This window comes from Peromyscus maniculatus, chromosome 8 (assembly GCF_049852395.1).
Source record: "Peromyscus maniculatus bairdii isolate BWxNUB_F1_BW_parent chromosome 8, HU_Pman_BW_mat_3.1, whole genome shotgun sequence".
In the NCBI taxonomy this organism is placed as follows: domain Eukaryota; kingdom Metazoa; phylum Chordata; class Mammalia; order Rodentia; family Cricetidae; genus Peromyscus; species Peromyscus maniculatus.
Window position 1 is genome coordinate 105,998,128 of NC_134859.1, and position 17,634 is coordinate 106,015,761.

The window sequence follows — 17,634 nt, forward strand, 5'->3', positions numbered from 1 at the left end:
GCCAACACTCACCTTCACGTAGCAGTAGTAGTGCCCAGCATGGCAGCTGTAGCCTGAATGCACCAGGACAGCATAGAGCCCATACATGACAGGGTCACCACTGCTCTGCGACATGTATGGGCGGATGTTCAGGAACTCGGGATAGCCAACATCCTATTTAAAAAGGAAAGCAAGTAACACTCCCTCAGGAGAATAAGGGTAATTTACATCCACGACCTCAGAAATGTTTGCTTTGACCAATCTTCACTAAGTGCCCTAGGACAGACTCCAACGCACTATGTCAGGCTGGCCATGAACTCGTAACTCCTCCATCTCCATCTCCCAGGTGCTGAGATTACAGGCATGTGTCACCAGACCCAGCTTTTTCTGTCTTTCTATGACAAAATCTCATAAGCCAATATATACACAATGGGCTCACAGCCTGACCCAACTTGGTTATAATGCAGAGTCTTCAGATCCAAACAGACAAATGGTTCACAGACTGGAGTCCTCTGAACCCCTGTCAAGAGGGGCTCACAGGAAACCCCGGCCCCTCAGGATGCCGCGGCAGCACTACCCCACCAACCATGTCTGCACTGTCCAGCTCAAGAGGGTTGTGTCTAGTTCTTTCATTACGTTTTTCTATGTGGGTACGTATACGGTACAGCCCTCGTGTGGAGGCCAGAAGACAAGTTTCAGGAGTCAGTTCTCTCTTTATACCAAGGAGGTCCCAGGAATCAAGCCCAGGTCATCAGGCTTGGTGGTTGGTGCCTTTACACACTGGGCCATCTCATCAACCCTAGACAATTTCTTATAATAAATCCTCTTAGAGATTCAAGATTTGATAGAGCTTCTATAGCCAGGTGGTGGTGGAGCACATCTTTAACCCCAGAGGCATGAGGATCTGAGTTTGAGGACAGCCAGGGCTCAGAGAAAGCCTGTCTCAAAAAAAAAGTGGGGGAGGGACCTTGAGAGACGGCTCAGCAGGTAAGAGCACTGGCTGCTCTGGCAGAGGACCCAGGTTCAATTCTCAGCACCCACATGCAGCTCACAAACATCTGTAACTACATTTCCAGGGGATCTGACACCTCCTTCTGGCCTCTGAAGACACCAGGCTTACAAACAATGCACAGATAAACATGGAGGCAAAGCATGTTTCATACACATAAAATAAAATAAAAAACTTTGTTTTGTTTTGTTTTTTGAGACAGGGTTTCTCTGTGTAGCTTTGGAGCCTTTCCTGGATCTTGCTCTGTAGACCAGGCTGGCCTTGAACTCACAGAGATCCGCCTGGCTCTGCTTCCTGAGTTCTGGGATTAAAGGCGTGCGCCACCACTGCCCAGCAAAATAAAAAAAATTTAAAAGAAAGAAATGCAGATTCCCAAGGCCTACCCCTGTGATGAGCAGCCCGGATGTCAATAAGTGGTGCACTCACCTTGGTGATCTTCCCCCCGCTAAAGTTGGCAAAGCGCTTGAGGGACAGAGTTAGGACATTGGATGTTCTGTGGATGGTGAAGCGCTTGCTGGCTGGAACCTTCTTCTTACACCTACAAGAGGGAATGGAAAAGCCATTGGTGAGCTTGGCAGGTGTCCTGCTGCCTTATCGTTATAACAGGAAGGCCTGTGCCAACAGGCATCTGAAACCAAAACCCACATGCCCGGAGCTACACCATCAGAAGTCCCAAAGCAAGAAGACCTCCTCAACCAGAAGCCTAAGTGACTGGTGCAAAAGACTTTGTGTAACCCAGGGAAGAACACACAGTGTTGATGTGGCCACAGGAGGGGGAAGCACAAAAGAGCCAGATGAGAAATGGGCAGGAAACTGAGATAGATGAAAGACAATCGCACCCCAAGCCGGGGGAAGCAAATTTAAAGAGGGATAAAAGCAAAAAAAAAACCCCAAAGCCCAACGTAGCTGGGCATGGTGCTGCATGACTTCAATTCCCAGCACTCAGGAAGCAGAGACAGGAGGATCTCTGTGAATGAGGCCAGCCTGGTTTATAGAGCAAGTTCCAGGACAGCCAGAGCTACATGGTGAGACCCAGTCTCAAAACAAAAGAAAAGCCCAAGGCAGGGTTGCTGGCCTTTAATTCCAGTATTCAGGAGGTAGAGCAGGTGGATCTGTGAGTGTGAAGCCAGTCAGGGGTGCATAGTGAGATCCTGCCTCAAAACAAAAACAAAACAAAACAGTGCTGTGACAGGAGAAACTTGAAAAACGGAGTGAAGGTACTTTTGGTGGCCACAGCTTTAAAGTGACCCCCAGGCCAACACCCCCAGAGTGTGCCTCATAAGGACAACTGTTAGTGCTGAGACAGAAAGATGCCTGGACCCCTACAAGCAGGAGCTACACACAGGTCTCATTTAAGATGCAGAACAGTGGGGTAGAGGGTTCTCCACTGCATCCTCTGAGGGGCACTGGGGTCAGACCCCCTGCCTCTCTATGACGCAGTTTCCACCACAGACAAAGGAGAAAACAACACATTGCTCTTCAACATGCTAACACATGTGGAGCCTGTCCCAAAGGCGGGGGCCAGGTGAGCAGCAGCTATGGGCCTCGGGCTGTTGGTGAACTGTGTCCATGAGCCAGGTGAAGGCCACTCAGGAAACGTGACCAGCGGACATCCCTGAGGGCGGGTCAGGAACTATGTATAGTGGTCTGGACGGTCACTTTCTTGCAAGCAAATGACACTTACTTAGCACACATATAGGCGTTCTCTCCGCTCAGGACATCTGGTTTCACAAAAAGTTCCAGAGCACGCACGATATTTGCAGCTTGCTGAGGAGGACGGAAATGGAACAGAATGAGCAGCAAAAGAAAAAGCCTGACTCAAGAGTCCCAGATTTAAGGGCTTGTCAGGCTGAGGCAGCAAGTGATAAAACCTGACTTGCATAAAAATTGGCCTGCTAACCCACCCCCACCCCCACCAGAGGAGCAAGGAGCAGACAGTGTCCTCTAGAGGTGACAGGTGACAGCCATGTGAGAGCTTTCACTGTGACTGCAGTGGGCTGGCTCAGAAACTCAAGGTCCCAGCAAAGGCAAGGAGAGGCTGACAGCGCAGGAGAACAATGTCCCCAGCATGGCACACACATTCTCTCCTCAAGCCCCAGTGTGAGGCGCTGTCACTGTGGTGCCTCAGAACACAAAACCGTCTCAGTTTTACCTTTTACTCTCTAACTGGAAAGAATCTGCACAGGCAAAAGGCTCGACAGATCCCAAATGCCGACTTCTTTCTCTGTGCTATGTGCAGCAGAAGCCACCACACCTCGGCAAACAGGGGCCGCAGGGGAGCCAGCACCCCTTATCCACGCCTACTCTGACTCACACCCTTCTCGCTGTCACCCCAGGAACACAGGCCACTGCCCAAGCATACCCGAATCTCCAGGGCTATGTCCAAGTAGGGATCGTATGTGTCTGAGACGCTCTTGCACACAGAGCACTTTACTGCAAAAGAACAGAGGCAGTGGGCAGCGGTGACCCACGAGAGCACCACCCAGGTCCAGACACCTAGAACCACAGGTCTAGAACATTCAACTCAGCTCTCACAAAAGGTGAATATCCCCTTAACTGGAGACACAGATATGGGTCATGCCAGGTCCTTTTATCAGGCCTTGCCTGCCTGGCTGCCTGGCCACCACCACAGGCCCGTGGGCAAGCTCTCTGCAGCAGAGCACAGGCCTCACCCCAAGGACCGAGGAGAGCTAAGCAGAGTTAGTTCCGTAATCACTTCATGCACTGTGCTTCTCAGCTCCCTTAGGAGATAGTCCTACAGTGGGCAAGGACGGCCAGGCAGAAAGACAAGACTCCAGCCCCCACGCGCCCACAGTCTCACAGCTGGGGCACGCCCCATCTGTCCGGAATGCTGAGGACTTCCTGGCTCAATGTGCAGATCTGCTTAGCCAGGGTAGAGAACACATCAGCTTACCTCGGGACCTGAGATAGCCTCCAAAGATCTGATGCACCAGGGTAGTAGCTTGTGTCTGCCGATCCAACCTAGAAGAAAGCCACAGCCATGAAGAGCACAGCATGGCATGGCGCGGCACGGCACAGCGCGGCACGGCACGTGCCTCAGGCCAGTATCCCCACCGCTCGAGCAGTCCCCACCAGACCCGTTGGCGGTGAGATGCCTTCACCCTACCTAGGCCCCCAGCAGCTTTCCTAACTCCTCGCAGGACCTCCATCTTCTTGGGCCCCGCCCCCACAACAGCACCTTCAGCCTTCACAACCGTCTCAGCACGGAACTTCCCTTGACCCCCACAGAACACCTCAGTGTTTTCACCCAACAGTATCTCTGCTCTCCACCCCCTGTAGAAGGCCCCATCTCTGCTCGCCTGGGAGGCAGGTCCAGCCCTGTGACCCATGGCACCGGCCCTTGCCATGCCTTCCACTGGGCTGTGCAGCCGGAGCCTGCAGGCTCAGCAACACTTCTTGACTGGCTGTCACATGAAGGGACAGGACAGCAGGGGCCTTGGACAGAGGAGCGCCACCCTACCCCTTCCTTCCTGACACTGCTAACAAGACACCTGGGCAGCGAGCACCAAGCCACACTGACTAGCACCTTCTTTGCCTGGCCAAGGCACAGTTCCTCCACCTCAGCATTCTACTTAACTGGCCCTGCCTGCCACAGTCACCCTCCCGCACTGGTTACAGCCCTGGAGTATTCACTAGAAGAGACAGCAATGGGAGGGTGTGGCCAGCTCCCAGTCGTTTGCTGACTCCCGTTCCTGGCCAGCTGCTACATCCTCAGCCACTGCCGCTGAGTGGCACTACATGTGGAGGTCTCCCAAGGCCATCTCCTGTGGCTGACATCACCCGTTCATATCCCATGCTGCACAGTTCACTGCCCTCTGAATGGATGATGGTGCCAGGGTTTACTCTGAACTTTTTAGACACTGATCACCAAAACATTTGGAGAACAAATTTTTGTTGTGCAGTGACAGGCGATGAAAAAACATGAACCACCACTATGAATCAAAAGAAGGGACAATGGACTGCCCACATTAGCAGGTACACTGGAACCCAAGAGCTGTCGGAACCCACACGGCTACTGCTCAGAGGCTGGAGCAGGGTCTCAGATGCAGCTCCAGCCCGGCCCAGGGGCAGGGGCTATGAGAACTGCAGGAGGTGGAGGCAGCAGGTTCCAGAAACATGCAAAGAAGGCAAAGGGACAGAGAAGCATCTTGACACTAGATGGGGAAAGGTAAAAGGGACACTTAGGATATGCCCCCAAGCCCCAAACTATGAGCAGTGACATACACGCTACTCCAGAAAAAGCCATCAATGCAAGAAGGTGCGCTTCACACTGCCCGTGTTGGCAAAGGATAGGTGGATTCCGGAGTAAAGAATCACAGACGGCTTCAGTCTATGCACAGGCATTCTGCATAGACAATGGCAACCAACGGAAAGGGCACCATCAGGTGAAGCCATCCCCAGGGACAGAGGGAAAGAGTGACAACCACGTCTAAGTTTAACTAAACAGCTCGAGACAGAGAAAGAAAAAAACAATCCTGAACAGAAACCTTCAAATAAACAAACACATGCTAAAAACCAAATAAGCTAAAACGCGGATCTCATTTGGGGTTGGAGGAGGGCTCAGTGATTAAGAGAGATTGACTGCTCCTACAGAGGACCCTGGTTCAGTTCCCAGCACCCATGTCCTGTGGCTCACAACTGCCTCTAACTCCAGTTTCTGTGGATCTAGCACACTCCTCTGGCCTCTATGGAAACCCACACACACGATAATCACTCACACAGACACACATCCACAGACACACACATAAATATGATAAAAATTAATCCTAGCCAGGCGGCGGTGGCACACGCCTTTAATCCCAGCACTCAGGAGGCAGAGCCAGGCTGAGCTCTGTGAGTTCAAAGCCAGCCTAGTCTACAGAGTGAGATCCAGGACAGGCACCAAAAACTACACAGAGAAACCCTGTCCCAAAAAACCAAAATAAATAAATAAATCCTTTAAAAAAAAAAAAAAGGCGCCAAGGCATGGTGGTGCACACCATAACCTCAGCCCTTGGGTGGCAGAGGCAAAGGATCAAGAGTTCAAGGGCTCCTCAGCACCCCGTCTCAAAGAAAAAAAAATCCCCGCACTCTGGAGGCAGAGGCAGGCAGATCTTTGAGTTCAAGGCCAGCCTGGTCTACAAAAAAATCAAAATCAAAACCCAAAAAAAAAAAAAAAAAAAAAAGGAGAGAGAGAGAGAAAAAGAAATAGCATGAACTGAAATGCAGAAAGAAACAATCAAAAAACAGCCTTCCAAGGTAGAGACAGCATAAAGAGGCCTGTCCAAGTGAAACTGGACCTGGGCCTACAGACAGGAAGCCACCAGAGACCAGAGCTGTGGTAAAATGTTACAGAACTACCTAGAGACCCTGAAAGCCAAGTCAGCAGCACAGAAGTGCAGCCCCAGAGATGACAGCAAGCAGAACGTCAGAGGGGGAGAGCCACTTCCGTCAGCCAGACACCTTCCAGATATTCCAGAAGGATGAGGCTACCAGGTGGGGTCCGAAGCTAATGCCACCTTTTCTGAACGAGCAACAGCCCATCCATGGGGTACCTGCTGCACAGAGCAACCGGCTGGGGAAGTGACCCTGTTCCACGCCCCAATGTGGGAAAACAGTGCACACGAGGCGCCACACTTCTGCACTCCTGCTCTGGGGAATGAGGCAGCAGAATCAAGAGCTGAGGCCAGCTGAGGCCACAGTTAGGCCCTGACTGAAACACCAAAACCCAAAAAGAAAACCTCCTAGCATCTAACAGAATTATAACTTTTCACACGCTGTGTTTTCCTACATGCTTCTGCATTTTCACAGAAGTGTGAGCCCCACCTTCTCTAAGTGTGAACCCCCCACCTTCCTTCTCAAAGTGTGAACCCCCACCTTCCTTCTCTAAGTGTGAGCCCCACCTTCTCTAAGTGTGAACCCTCACCTTCTCTAAGTGTGAACCCCACCTTCTCTAAGTGTGAACCCCCACCTCCCTTCTCTAAGTGTGAACCCCCATCTCCCTTCTCTAAGTGTGAACCCCACCTTCTCTAAGTGTGAACCCCACCTTCTCTAAGTATGAACCCCCACTTTCCTTCTCTAAGTGTGAACCCACACCTTCCTTCTCTAAGTGTGAACCCCTACCTCCCTTCTCTAAGTGTGAACCCCACCTTCTCTAAGTGTGAACCCCTACTTTCCTTCTCTAAGTGTGAACCCACACTTTCCTTCTCTAAGTGTGAACCCACACCTTCCTTCTCTAAGTGTGAACCCCCACCTTCCTTCTTTAAGTGTGAGGCCCCCCTCAAGTGTGTGTCCTCATTTCCCTCTCTATTCAAAGTCACGAAGTGGCGTTAGAGAGGCTGGATGCGTTCACAGCTACAGGGGAACTTCTGAAGACATCTTCTGAGCCCTTCCCCTCAGCAGATCTTAGCCCCAGGTTTTAGAGCACCGGGCAGTCAGATGCCTGAGCACCGACACAAAACCTCCTAGAGGATGGCCTAGAGAGAGGCTGGCTGTGCTCCCAAGAATGCCCTGCTGTCTGCCCTCAACATAAAGAAGGGGTCCTCAGTCAGGAGGACATGTGGGAAGGCACGGCACATACTTAGCATAACCGTTCAAGCAGGCCTTCTGCATGGCATCGATGGTGTACCGCAGGAATTCATGCGCATCCTCTTGGTTCCCAAAGCGGAAGTGCCGGGCAATCTCTGGAGGAAGAAGAGAGATGCAGAAGGTCGATGAGTGTGTTAGGTCAACTGCCGGAGGCCACGTTTCCAAGAGCTGATACCATGTCATAGTGCTGCAACCTCTCTGCCAAGTGACTGGAAAGCTGCAGGGTCTCCACAGCACATGGCAGCTGGCTCCACCGATGCCGTCGTCAGCACCTCCACGCTACCCACACCCAGCTTTCATGCTCACCTGCCCATCTTGACTTCAAACACAGCCCTCTATCTGGCTAAAACCTAACTGCTCTTCCAAGCAGTGCCCAGCAGAAAGCCTTCCTCAGTGAAACCCTGAGCCCAGGGTCTGCACTGACGACCATGCTGGGGTCTGACCACTGGACAGGACCTTCCAGACACAGGGATCCCTGGGACGTCATTCATGGCTTTTCTCTTCCTTTCTCCAACCACAGACCTATGCTTGGCAGATACTCAACCAAAAATCCATTCTTACTTTTCAGGTCTCTGATGAAGGAAACAGGCTTGATGGCATTGCCGCTGTTGGCAAAGGCCTGGACCATGTGGTTCTGCATGACACACAGCATACAGAAGCTTCCCTGGTGGCCTGCAGTGAGGAAGAAGGAACTGTAGAGCGAGTGATTTCCAGAACTCCTAATGATACCTCATTCCACACGCAGAGTAAAAGCAACACAGACCATGTATGACAGCCTAGAGAAGTTCAACGGAAGTTAGTGACTAGCAAGCCAGGACCAGATGGCCTGCCTCCTGCTCTATACCAACGGGCTGGTTTCTCATTAGCACTACACTAGAAGAGGATACATTCCTGTCTTTACAACTGTGACTTTTTAAATAGAGATGTAGAAAGAATATGACCCCACCCTGCTTCAACTGGCTTTGGGCATCTGTTAAGTGAAACACTGATTATCAGAGTCCAGCTCCCCACAATCCTTCACCCACAGGCACCTGGCCCTTGAATCAGGCATGACGGAGCCAGTCAGAGTGCTCCCTGCAACACACTCACAATGTCATCACAGCCAGAGGCTAACAGGCTTGCCGAGATGTTCTGGCTACACCACACACCTGCAATTTGCTTTCCTAACATCCACGCTGCCCACCCAGTTCTTTCCCCTGCCCTACAGCTGGAACATTCTATGAATGGACAGACAGGCCTCCTCATGTTATCCACCTTTTAACTTCTCCTACCACCACTGCAATGAAGGGACCTGTCACTTGTCTCCTGAGGCACTAAGGAACACACCTGGAAAATAAATTCCGGGATCAACTTTGTGAGGACTGATGTTACAACTCTGAATCTTGGTTACCTGGCACAGGTTAGCTGCCTTGTCAGATGCACCTTCAGTTCTGAGACAGCCCCTGAACATGATGCTTCAAGCCAATCTTGCCACACAAAATCCAACCCAAACCAATTAGTTCCCCTCTCAGCAGCTGAGACCAGTGTATTAACCCCTCACCAACAGCACTGGCTGCTCCTGGGTGGGCAGGTGCTGCTCACAGGACAAGTGGCCCACACTGAGGACACAGAGCACAGCTGTGATACTTCATGCCTGTCAATGTCACACTGCAGCTAACCTGCACCAGGTGACCAGGTTTACAGCGTTTACCTAAATCAACCCACAAAGTTGACAAGTGGCTCAAAAAGACTCCTGTGGAGCAATCACGGATGGAGGAGAGCTAGCTCTACAGGGAAAGAGCAGACAAGAACAGAACAGAAAAGAGCACTTACGTAAGGCTTGGGTAGGAGGATCCTACTGCCAAGACCATGAGGTCAAGATGACAGTCCAAAAACTCTTACAGCACCTCCAGCCCCTCCTGAGATCAAACCGTAGACCCTGCCCGTGACAGACAAGGACACTACCCCAGCCACACTCACTCTTCTAAGGAACAGAATGTCCTTGGACTCATCACGCAACCCAACGCCATATTAACACCGTTCCTCGTCCCCATCCACTCGCCTCAGGATCCAGCCTGACTCCCAACTGTTTAACCATCACCCTCCCGCCCGTGACTTCTCTCTCTCCTCTCTCCTCTCTCTCGCTCTCTTTCCCCTGAGACAGGGTTTCTCTGTGTAGCCTTGGCTGTCCTGGAACTAGCTCTGTGGATCAGGCTGACCTCAAACTTGGAGATCGTTCTCTGCCTCCCTCCTGTGCTGGGATTAAAGGTACGCGCCCCCACTGCCCAGCTGAGCACTCTCCTTTTCTAGCAGGGTTACAGAGGGGTGATGCGGCCACCCACGCTCCACTGCACCGCACAGCGTATACCTACAAGGTCACTCTCTAGACTAGCGCCCCACTGCTTCCTGTGCCTGTCAGAAGGGAAGGCCTTCTTTACTGCTGTCGACAGTGTGCTCAGGTCCCCTTTCACTCACTAACAGAGTGACCACTTGACCACCTAGATAGGAACACTCATAGCAGCACATCTTCCGTGCCAACTGATGTAACACCAAGCCTTTGACAGAATTCATTTCATCCTTACAATTCCGTATGGAAGTCAGTATTACTCTGTAAAGCAGGGACAGAAGGCAGAGGAAAGTCAGAGAACATTCTAGAGACACAGCTGTTCAGCAGCAGAACTGGGGCACAGACAGGCGGGAGGCTCTCTCAGCATGCTGAGCCCACAGCATCTGTGGGTGGGAGGCTTCCCTACAGAATGCCTGCACTCTCAGGATGAACTCAAGTTTCTCCAGAGGATGTCTACAGATGCCCCAGATGCTTTCGTTTTAGCTGACAAGTTTAAACCAGTTCATTAGTAAGGCAGGGTGGGGATCTTTCTTTCTCATGTTGTCCTGGGTTTTGCTCTCCAGGTTTAAGAACCCCCAGCATAAGCCTGTGAGTGTCATCTTTCTGTTCACTAGAAGAGAAGAGCTACTGAGGAAACATGAGCTAGCTCTGGCAAGTCTCACTGCTCCAGCTACTTCACTCAATTTTAATTTCTGCTTTGGGGTATTTTTGCAATGTGTATAAAACATATTGGTTCAGTACACACATAAGATAGTTGAACAGACACTGACTGTGTGGAGGTATCACTCAAAAACCATTCTCTCTAGAGAGCATGACCCTGCCTGAGTGAAACTGAGGCATGGCCCATCCTAAAGCGGGTGTCAATCACCATGCTCTATTGGCTTCCCTTTAACTGTCAGACAGACAGAAGGACGGCCCCTCAAGCAGCACAGGGGTTTATCTAGCTGGTGTTGCGGGGGGCTGCCCGTTCAGCTGACTCATGGCAAAGCCCACCGTAAGCCCCACTCACAGCTCCGCGCGTGCTCTTTGGAGAGCAGGTAGTTGGCCAGAGGTGGCGTGTAGGTCAAGCACTGGATGGTGGAGTTCAGGAAGCAGGTGTTCCCCAGGTTGTGCAGCCCTGCACCAACACGGAAAACGCGCTCCCATCTTAGAGACAGTCTCTCCATAGGGAAGAGCACTTTCTGTGGGGCGGGGACTCCATCACCTCCACTTCCAGACACACGCTCGGAGCCTAGAAGAGAAAGAGATGAGACCAGGTCATCCCAGGGCCCTTCCATGCTCAGTCCAGAGGTCAAGCCCTGTGGATAAGATGCAGCAGGTCCTAGCTCTGGGCCATACTGTGTGCTAAGGAACCCACCCTACTTCTGTATTTTCAACCCCGACTCCCCCCCCCCCCCCCCCCCGCCCCCCGCCAATTAACTGCGTGTGGGTGTACATGAGAGTAAGATGGCTGTGTGCTGGGGTCGAGGACAGCTTCTAGGAGTCAGCTCTTCACCTCCCACCAGGCCGAGGCAGTGTCTGCTGTTGTTTCTCTGCTGGCTCACACTCCAGGCTAGCTGTCCGAGAGCTTCCTGGTGACCCTCTCGTCTCCTCCTCCCACCTCACTGCAGGTGTGCCGGGGTGACAGGGACAACGGGGCACCAAATGTGGCCGTTTGTGTTGGCTCGAGTCGCAGACTCACAAAGCTAATGCTTTCGTTAGCTGAGCCGTTTCCTTGGCCCCTGGGACCTGCTTTCTGACCTCATTAAAGAAGGGGTGTTCAAGTACACAGACATCCTTCCTACTCACCCTGTATCATGACATCTATCACGATAGTCCAGTGACTCCTGGAAGCCCAAAACTACGCCAGCTGCCAACTCAGGGCTACCCCAGTACCTGGTTTCCTGGCCTGTAGTTCGTCTCCGCTCTTGTGGCGACTAGCTCCCTCGGCCCTGGAGTTCAGCAGCACATATTTGCTCTTCAAGGACTCTAGCTGGTAGGAGAAGCTCTTGCTGGCAGGTTCGAATTCAATCCTCTGCAAAAGGACCTTCTTGGCAGAGGCAGCCAGCAGCTTGCCCAGGTCCCCATCCTCTGCTGAGTCCTTGCGGCCAGGCTTGAGAGCCTCCTTCAGCTTATCGACTATTGGCATGGTGCATTCCTGTGGGGTGGGAAGGACCCCAGACTCATAAGCAGCTATTCCCAGAACAAGCACATGACTTCTGCTTGCTCACTATATACAGCAGCCACCAGGACAGTTACCCAAAAGTACAGGGGCAGTCAAAGACAGAGCAAGCAGCGCTGCATGTGCCAATGGGCATTATTTCCTGAAACTACTCAAAAGACAGTGGATGGCTGATTCCCATACTCTGGTTACCAGCAACAAATGTGAGAAATGAACTGGGGCGGGGGTTGCAGAGACGGCTCAGTGTACGCACTGCTCCTGAAGAGGAGGCAAGTGTGGTTCCCAGCACTCATGTCAGGAAGCTCACAACCACCTACAGCCAGATCCAGGGGATCCAACACCCTCTTCTAGAATTCACAGGCACTTGCACTCACGTGGGCACAAACACACATATCTATAACTAAAAATAAATATTAAAAAAAAAATAAACTCTTGTCTGGGAATAGTCCACACACCTTTAGTCCTAGCACTTGGGAGGCAAATCTATGTGGATCTCAGTCAAGTGGAGATCAGCCTGCTTTATACAGAGTTTCAGGCCAGCCAGGGCTACACAGTGAGACTCTTTCTCTCTCTCAAGATTTATTTAATTTTATGTGTATGGGTATCTTGCCTGCATGCACAGATATGTGCAGCACGCGCATGCTTGGTGCAATAGATCCCCTGGAACTGGAGTTACAGTTGTGAACTGCCATGTGGGTGCTGGGAACTGAACCCAGGTTCTCTAGAAGACCAGCCAGTGCTCTTAACCAGAGACATCTCTCCAGCCCCAGAGAGACACCTTCTTAAATTAAAAACCAAACACACACACACACACACACACACACACACACACACACACGAATGAATCAGCATATAAGTCAGATGGCCAGGCACATCTGCACAGGCCTCTCTATGTTCTTCTACAGAGGCCAGGGGCCACATTCGATACTGAGCATGTGAAACAAGCCTGGTTCAGGCCAAGAGCTGCGAAGATTCACCATCAGGTTTCCATGGCCTACTTTAAGAAAACAACACAAGGCATCTCCATCTCTCACCTGGCAAGTGTTGAAACAACAATATCTTACATAAATTGGTTCAAATAAAACATATCATAAAAATCTATTTTACCTTTTTATTTTTCTCGTGTAGCTGCTGTGAACTTTGACCTTGCATCTGGCCATGCTGTTTCTAGTGGACACACAGACTCTTTCTCAGCTGGGCATGGCTTACTCCCAGCACTTGGGAAGTTGAGGCAGAAGGACAACTGTGAATTCCAGGCCAGCCTGGGCTACAGAGTATGACCATGTCTCAGACACACAGACACAGATACACGCACACGCACGCACATGCACAACCTCTCTATCCCTGAGTGAAGAGCTTGAGAAGCTAAGTTAAGTGGGCAGCAGGACACCGGCTCCAAGAGCGGCAGACCTGTGTCCTTTATCTCCGCACAGCCCCAGTGCTCCAGTCTAGCTGGGAAGCTGGCTGCTGGGGTTGGTCAGGAAGCCTCTGCACAGGAGTCCCTAACAGAGGCCCAGTCTGCCGGGACAACAGCACAGACACTGTAACGAAGAGGCGCCCCTCCATCACCTGACTGCCACACCTGTACCCCCATCCCGCCTACCTCCTAACTCTCACCATTAGCTGTTTGAGTCACATTTACAAAAATACATCCCTGAAACTGCTCGTTCACATCGGACAGATGGCACCCACCACTCTGACTATCCAAGAAGCAGTTACACAGGTGTACCCCAAAACAAGTAAAATGAAAAACAAAAGCAAGCATCAAGTCCTCTGACACAAGAATCACAAAGTCGTCTGTGGTGGGGACTCACCAGGACTTTCACCCACGGACAGTCATTACCAGGCTCTGGCCTCTGGAAGAAAGGGACAAGGAAACCTCCGGGGCTCACCTGGGGTGTCTGAGCCTGGGTGCTGCTTTTCTCTGCAGCAGGGAATCAGATTCTCAAGGCAGGCCCGGAGCTGACCCGGCAGGTGCTCCCCTGGACTTCAGCCTGCTCAGTCACCAACACTGCCAAGTGTAGAGTCCAGAATAGGCACCAGCACCTGGAGGATGAGCAGCGAGACTGTCACCCGTGGCTGGCTTCTCCCGCTGGCCCTTTACCCGAGCTGTGTGATCTGTGACCTTCTACCAGGAAAGTGGCACCAGTCATGTCAAAGGAAGCCAAGCCCAAAGATGCACGCCATAATCCCAACATTCAAGAAGCAGAGGCAGGAGGAGCAAGTATTCAAGGCCAGCCTGGGCTATGTAGCAAGACTTTGTCTTTAAAAAACAAAACAAAAAACTCTGTGCTGAATTCACAGGGAGTCCAGAGGACAGCTGTGCTAACAGATCACTAAATTCATGACACGAACACACTACCCCCCTGCTCTACACCATGATCCTCACACTTCCCACACCCCTGGGGCAACCCCAGTCTGAATATAATGTCTAAAGACTATGAGTTAATAAGGACAATCAATAAAAATCTCAAACTTTTTTTAAATTTCATTAGCCGGTTTTTCTTTTTTGGAAAATAACCATGACATTTTACTAACTATAAACCCTTTCCTCAGTTCCCACCTACAGTCCACCTGATCACATAAAGTAAAGGCATGTTCCATCTATCCAAACACACACAGATTCAAAGGACAGCACATCAGCACAATACACCGCTGACAGGCTTAATGGCTGTCTGCCCAATCTTTGTTCACCTCCCCGTTCCTAGGTTCTGTTACAGAATGCCTCAGAACTTCCACTCCATCTAACCAGTACCCCTCCCCCAACAGAATGTTCTCAAGCTGCAGAAGGAAGCCAGCCTGTCTCCCGAAAGCTCCATCAACATCACTTCCAAAATACCTTCCCACAGGGAGGTGAGAACTTTGTCCTGACCTAACATGGTCCAAGCATGACCAAAGTCATAGACACCTTACACTTAAGTCAGGTTCATGCAGTCAGGATAATTTTTGAAGCTGTGACAGTCAAGTCTATACAGTTCTACCTGAGACACAGCCCCGTGATGTAGGAACCAAGGAAAATGCTCTTGTGATTCCCAGCAAGGCCTCTGATATGCACACGCAGCATGTGTGACTCTGAGGCTGAGGGATGTGCTGCCTACCCAGGTCTCTTAAGGTCTAGGATACTCTGTGCCCTCAATATATATACATATACCTAACTCTGAACTCAAGCCTGGCTCCTCCATCCAGACAGACACCATTTAAACAAAACATTTCCCTCTTAAACTGTTTCCCAAGAAAACCTCACTTAAGACTCACAGGGTCAATTACAAGCTGCAGGAGAAGAGGGGCAGGGCTGGGGCCTCCAAGGCTCCAAGGCAGAGCATTCCTAGCCAGGAACGGCTGAAATACACGTCTCTTTGGCATCCATTCTGGGTACATCTCTCCCTGTTTTAGGATGCTATTCTACCATCTCCATCCCTAAGGGATACGCCACAGACGCAGGCAGGCGCGCGAGGGCGCGCACAAGCGCGCGCGCGTGCACGTGCACCCACCACCACCACCACCACCACCACCACCACCACCACCACCACCACCACCACCACCACCACCACCACCACCACCACCAGAAGCAATGGGCATTTTGGTTAGAATACTGCCCTGCTATTACAATTCGGTGTGGATCCGCGTTAAGGATCTGTAACCGCCCTAGACTACAAGCTGGACTTCAGTTCTGCCTGACCACCCGGAGGTTTGCAGCGCCGCGAACCTCCTAAGGAACAAGCCGTTCCGAGAGTGCAACCTGGGGGTCACTCAGATCCCTGCGACCCCAAGTTCCGGAAGAACCCCGGGATGCACAGCGACTGATGCAATTGCCAGGTCACGCTAGGGTTCGCAGGCGCCCCTCGCATCACCTGTCCCTTCCGCGGTCTCCGGCATCCCTTGTTCCTCCACGCTCCTCACACCCCATCCCTCCTCCGCGTTCCCTATGCCGCTCGCGTCCCCTGTCCTCCCCGGGAAGCCCAGTTCCTCACGTCCCTAGTCCGTCCTCCTCGCGGTCCCGGGCGCCCTCGCCGGCCACGCACCTGTCAGCCTTCTCTGAAGTCCCCAAGCCCCGCGGGTGGACGCGCACACCTCCCGCCCTGCCTCGTCCCAAGCCTGGCAGATTCACCTGCGCTCCGCCGTGCTCGACCTCAACCTCACAGGCCTCTCGGCGGCCCGCGGAAGGCCGGCGCAGCTCTAGCGTCCGCTCCGGGCCGGGGCCGCACGCGCACCATCCGGGCCTCCGGAGCCTCACACACGTGTCACCACGACCTTTAAAGGAGCCACACTGCAGCGTGCGCCCCGAGGCCGAGAGGAGAGGTACGTTTTCCTTTAAGAGGCGGGGCTAACTCCTAATCCTCGCCCTGGACCCGCCCTCCTCTGCTATTCGCGACTCACACGTCACCCCTCCGTCCCGCAGCCCTGCCAGTCTACGCGATGACGCAAGCGCGCAGCGCTAAAAGCTCCGGAAGCACCCTGGAGTCCATGGACTCGGCTGCAGCCTGGCGCGGTTCCCGCGGAGTAGGTGAGGTGGCGTCACTTCCGCCTGCGTGCCTGACCCTGCGATTGCGCAGGCCTGGGCTGGGCCGTGAATGGTTGGAAGCTGGGTGCCGGCTACGCACAGGTCTGAAGGCTCTGCAGTGACGCCGGTAGAGAGTGCAAGCCTGGCCATCCTGGGACCGAGTCTTTGAAGATTTCACCATTTGTTAATTTCTTGGCTGCTGGTGTCCTTTTGAAAAAGACCAGCAAGCGGGGCTTGGGATGAGGCCCCGGGTTCCATCCATCACGGCCTGAACCAGGCGTGGTGGCACAAGAATGCAGTTACTGCAATTCTGAGGAGTGGCTGTGGGGATGATGAGAATTTAAAAGTCGTCCTTGGGATAAGGATATTCTGTCTGTAGATAAATAAAGCAAAAGTCACTGCACCCTCTTTAGTGGCTGAGATTGGAGGATCATGGAAAATGTTGCCCGGGACCACGTGGGAAATCCTGTTAGCCTATGCCTATGTCTAGCTATTAAAATGCCCCCTTTAGAGCTAGAGAGGTTAAGAGGGCTTGTTCTTGCCCATGACTTCCTAGCGCCTACACACTGGCTCAAAACCTCCTGTAACACCGACTCCGCAGGACTTTTTGACCTCTAAGGGCACCTGCACACACATGTCATATGCTCACAGATGAACACACACATTAACGGTAAAGAAAAAAAGAAACGCTCTCTTAATTTGTTTTTGTTTTTGCTTTTCGAGACAGGGTGTCTCTGTGTAGCCCTGGCTGTCCTAGATCTCTATCTGTAGCCCAGGCTGGCCTCGAGCTCACAGAGATCTCCCTGCCTCTGCCTCCCGAGTGCTGGGATTAAAGGTGTGTGCTCCACCGGCTTTTTCTTAATTTATTAAAGATTTACTTTTATTATTTTAAGATAGATATTTCTATGTGAGTGTAGGTGCCTATGGAGGCCAGAAGTGTCCTATCCCCTTTTAGTGCTGGAATTACAGGCAACTCTGAGTTGCTGGGAACCAAACTCTGGTACTCTGTGAGAGAAGTATGGACTACTAACTGTTGAGCATCTCTCCAGTCCCAGAATCCTCCCTTTATT

At 51.9% G+C, this 17,634-nt stretch overlaps 2 protein-coding genes across 15 annotated transcripts in view; one reads left to right on the top strand and one right to left on the bottom strand.

The window, feature by feature from the left end:
• The window catches only part of Usp36 (ubiquitin specific peptidase 36), a 30,683-nt gene extending 14,365 nt beyond the window's left edge, over positions 1-16,318 (bottom strand). Inside the window, exons 1-12 of one of the 14 annotated variants that reach the window (XM_042283196.2) lie at positions 16,172-16,318; positions 13,956-14,109; positions 13,171-13,330; positions 11,778-12,039; positions 10,912-11,133; positions 8,138-8,248; positions 7,569-7,671; positions 3,903-3,970; positions 3,351-3,421; positions 2,673-2,755; positions 1,415-1,526; positions 13-153 (exon numbers count right to left, since the gene is read on the bottom strand). In XM_042283196.2, coding sequence (XP_042139130.1) covers positions 13-153; positions 1,415-1,526; positions 2,673-2,755; positions 3,351-3,421; positions 3,903-3,970; positions 7,569-7,671; positions 8,138-8,248; positions 10,912-11,133; positions 11,778-12,039; positions 13,171-13,215 — 1,218 coding nt within the window. In that variant the 5' untranslated portion in view covers positions 13,216-13,330; positions 13,956-14,109; positions 16,172-16,318. Of the gene's footprint in view, positions 1-12; positions 154-1,414; positions 1,527-2,672; positions 2,756-3,350; positions 3,422-3,902; positions 3,971-7,568; positions 7,672-8,137; positions 8,249-10,911; positions 11,134-11,777; positions 12,040-13,170; positions 13,331-13,955; positions 14,110-14,626; positions 14,792-15,318; positions 15,477-16,171 lie in introns of those variants that run through there. The other 13 variants (XM_076543839.1, XM_076543842.1, XM_042283193.2 and 10 more) reach the window with 13 other exon arrangements.
• On the top strand, positions 15,732-16,827 carry LOC107402858 (uncharacterized). Its single transcript, XM_016008539.3, has 2 exons — positions 15,732-16,362; positions 16,463-16,827. The coding sequence occupies exons 1-2, from the start codon at positions 15,867-15,869 to the stop codon at positions 16,684-16,686; spliced, it is 720 nt and encodes a 239-aa protein (XP_015864025.1). The 5' UTR covers positions 15,732-15,866; the 3' UTR covers positions 16,687-16,827.
• Positions 16,828-17,634: the final 807 nt, after the last annotated feature.

Excerpts from the sequence above, each read along its gene's own strand:
- LOC107402858 (XM_016008539.3), top strand. The coding sequence starts at position 15,867 with ATGCAATTGCCAGGTCACGCTAGGGTTCGCAGGCGCCCCTCGCATCAC. Across the intron at positions 16,363-16,462 it reads CCCCGAGGCCGAGAGGAGAG|CCCTGCCAGTCTACGCGATG; the intron begins GTACGTTTTCCT and ends TCCGTCCCGCAG.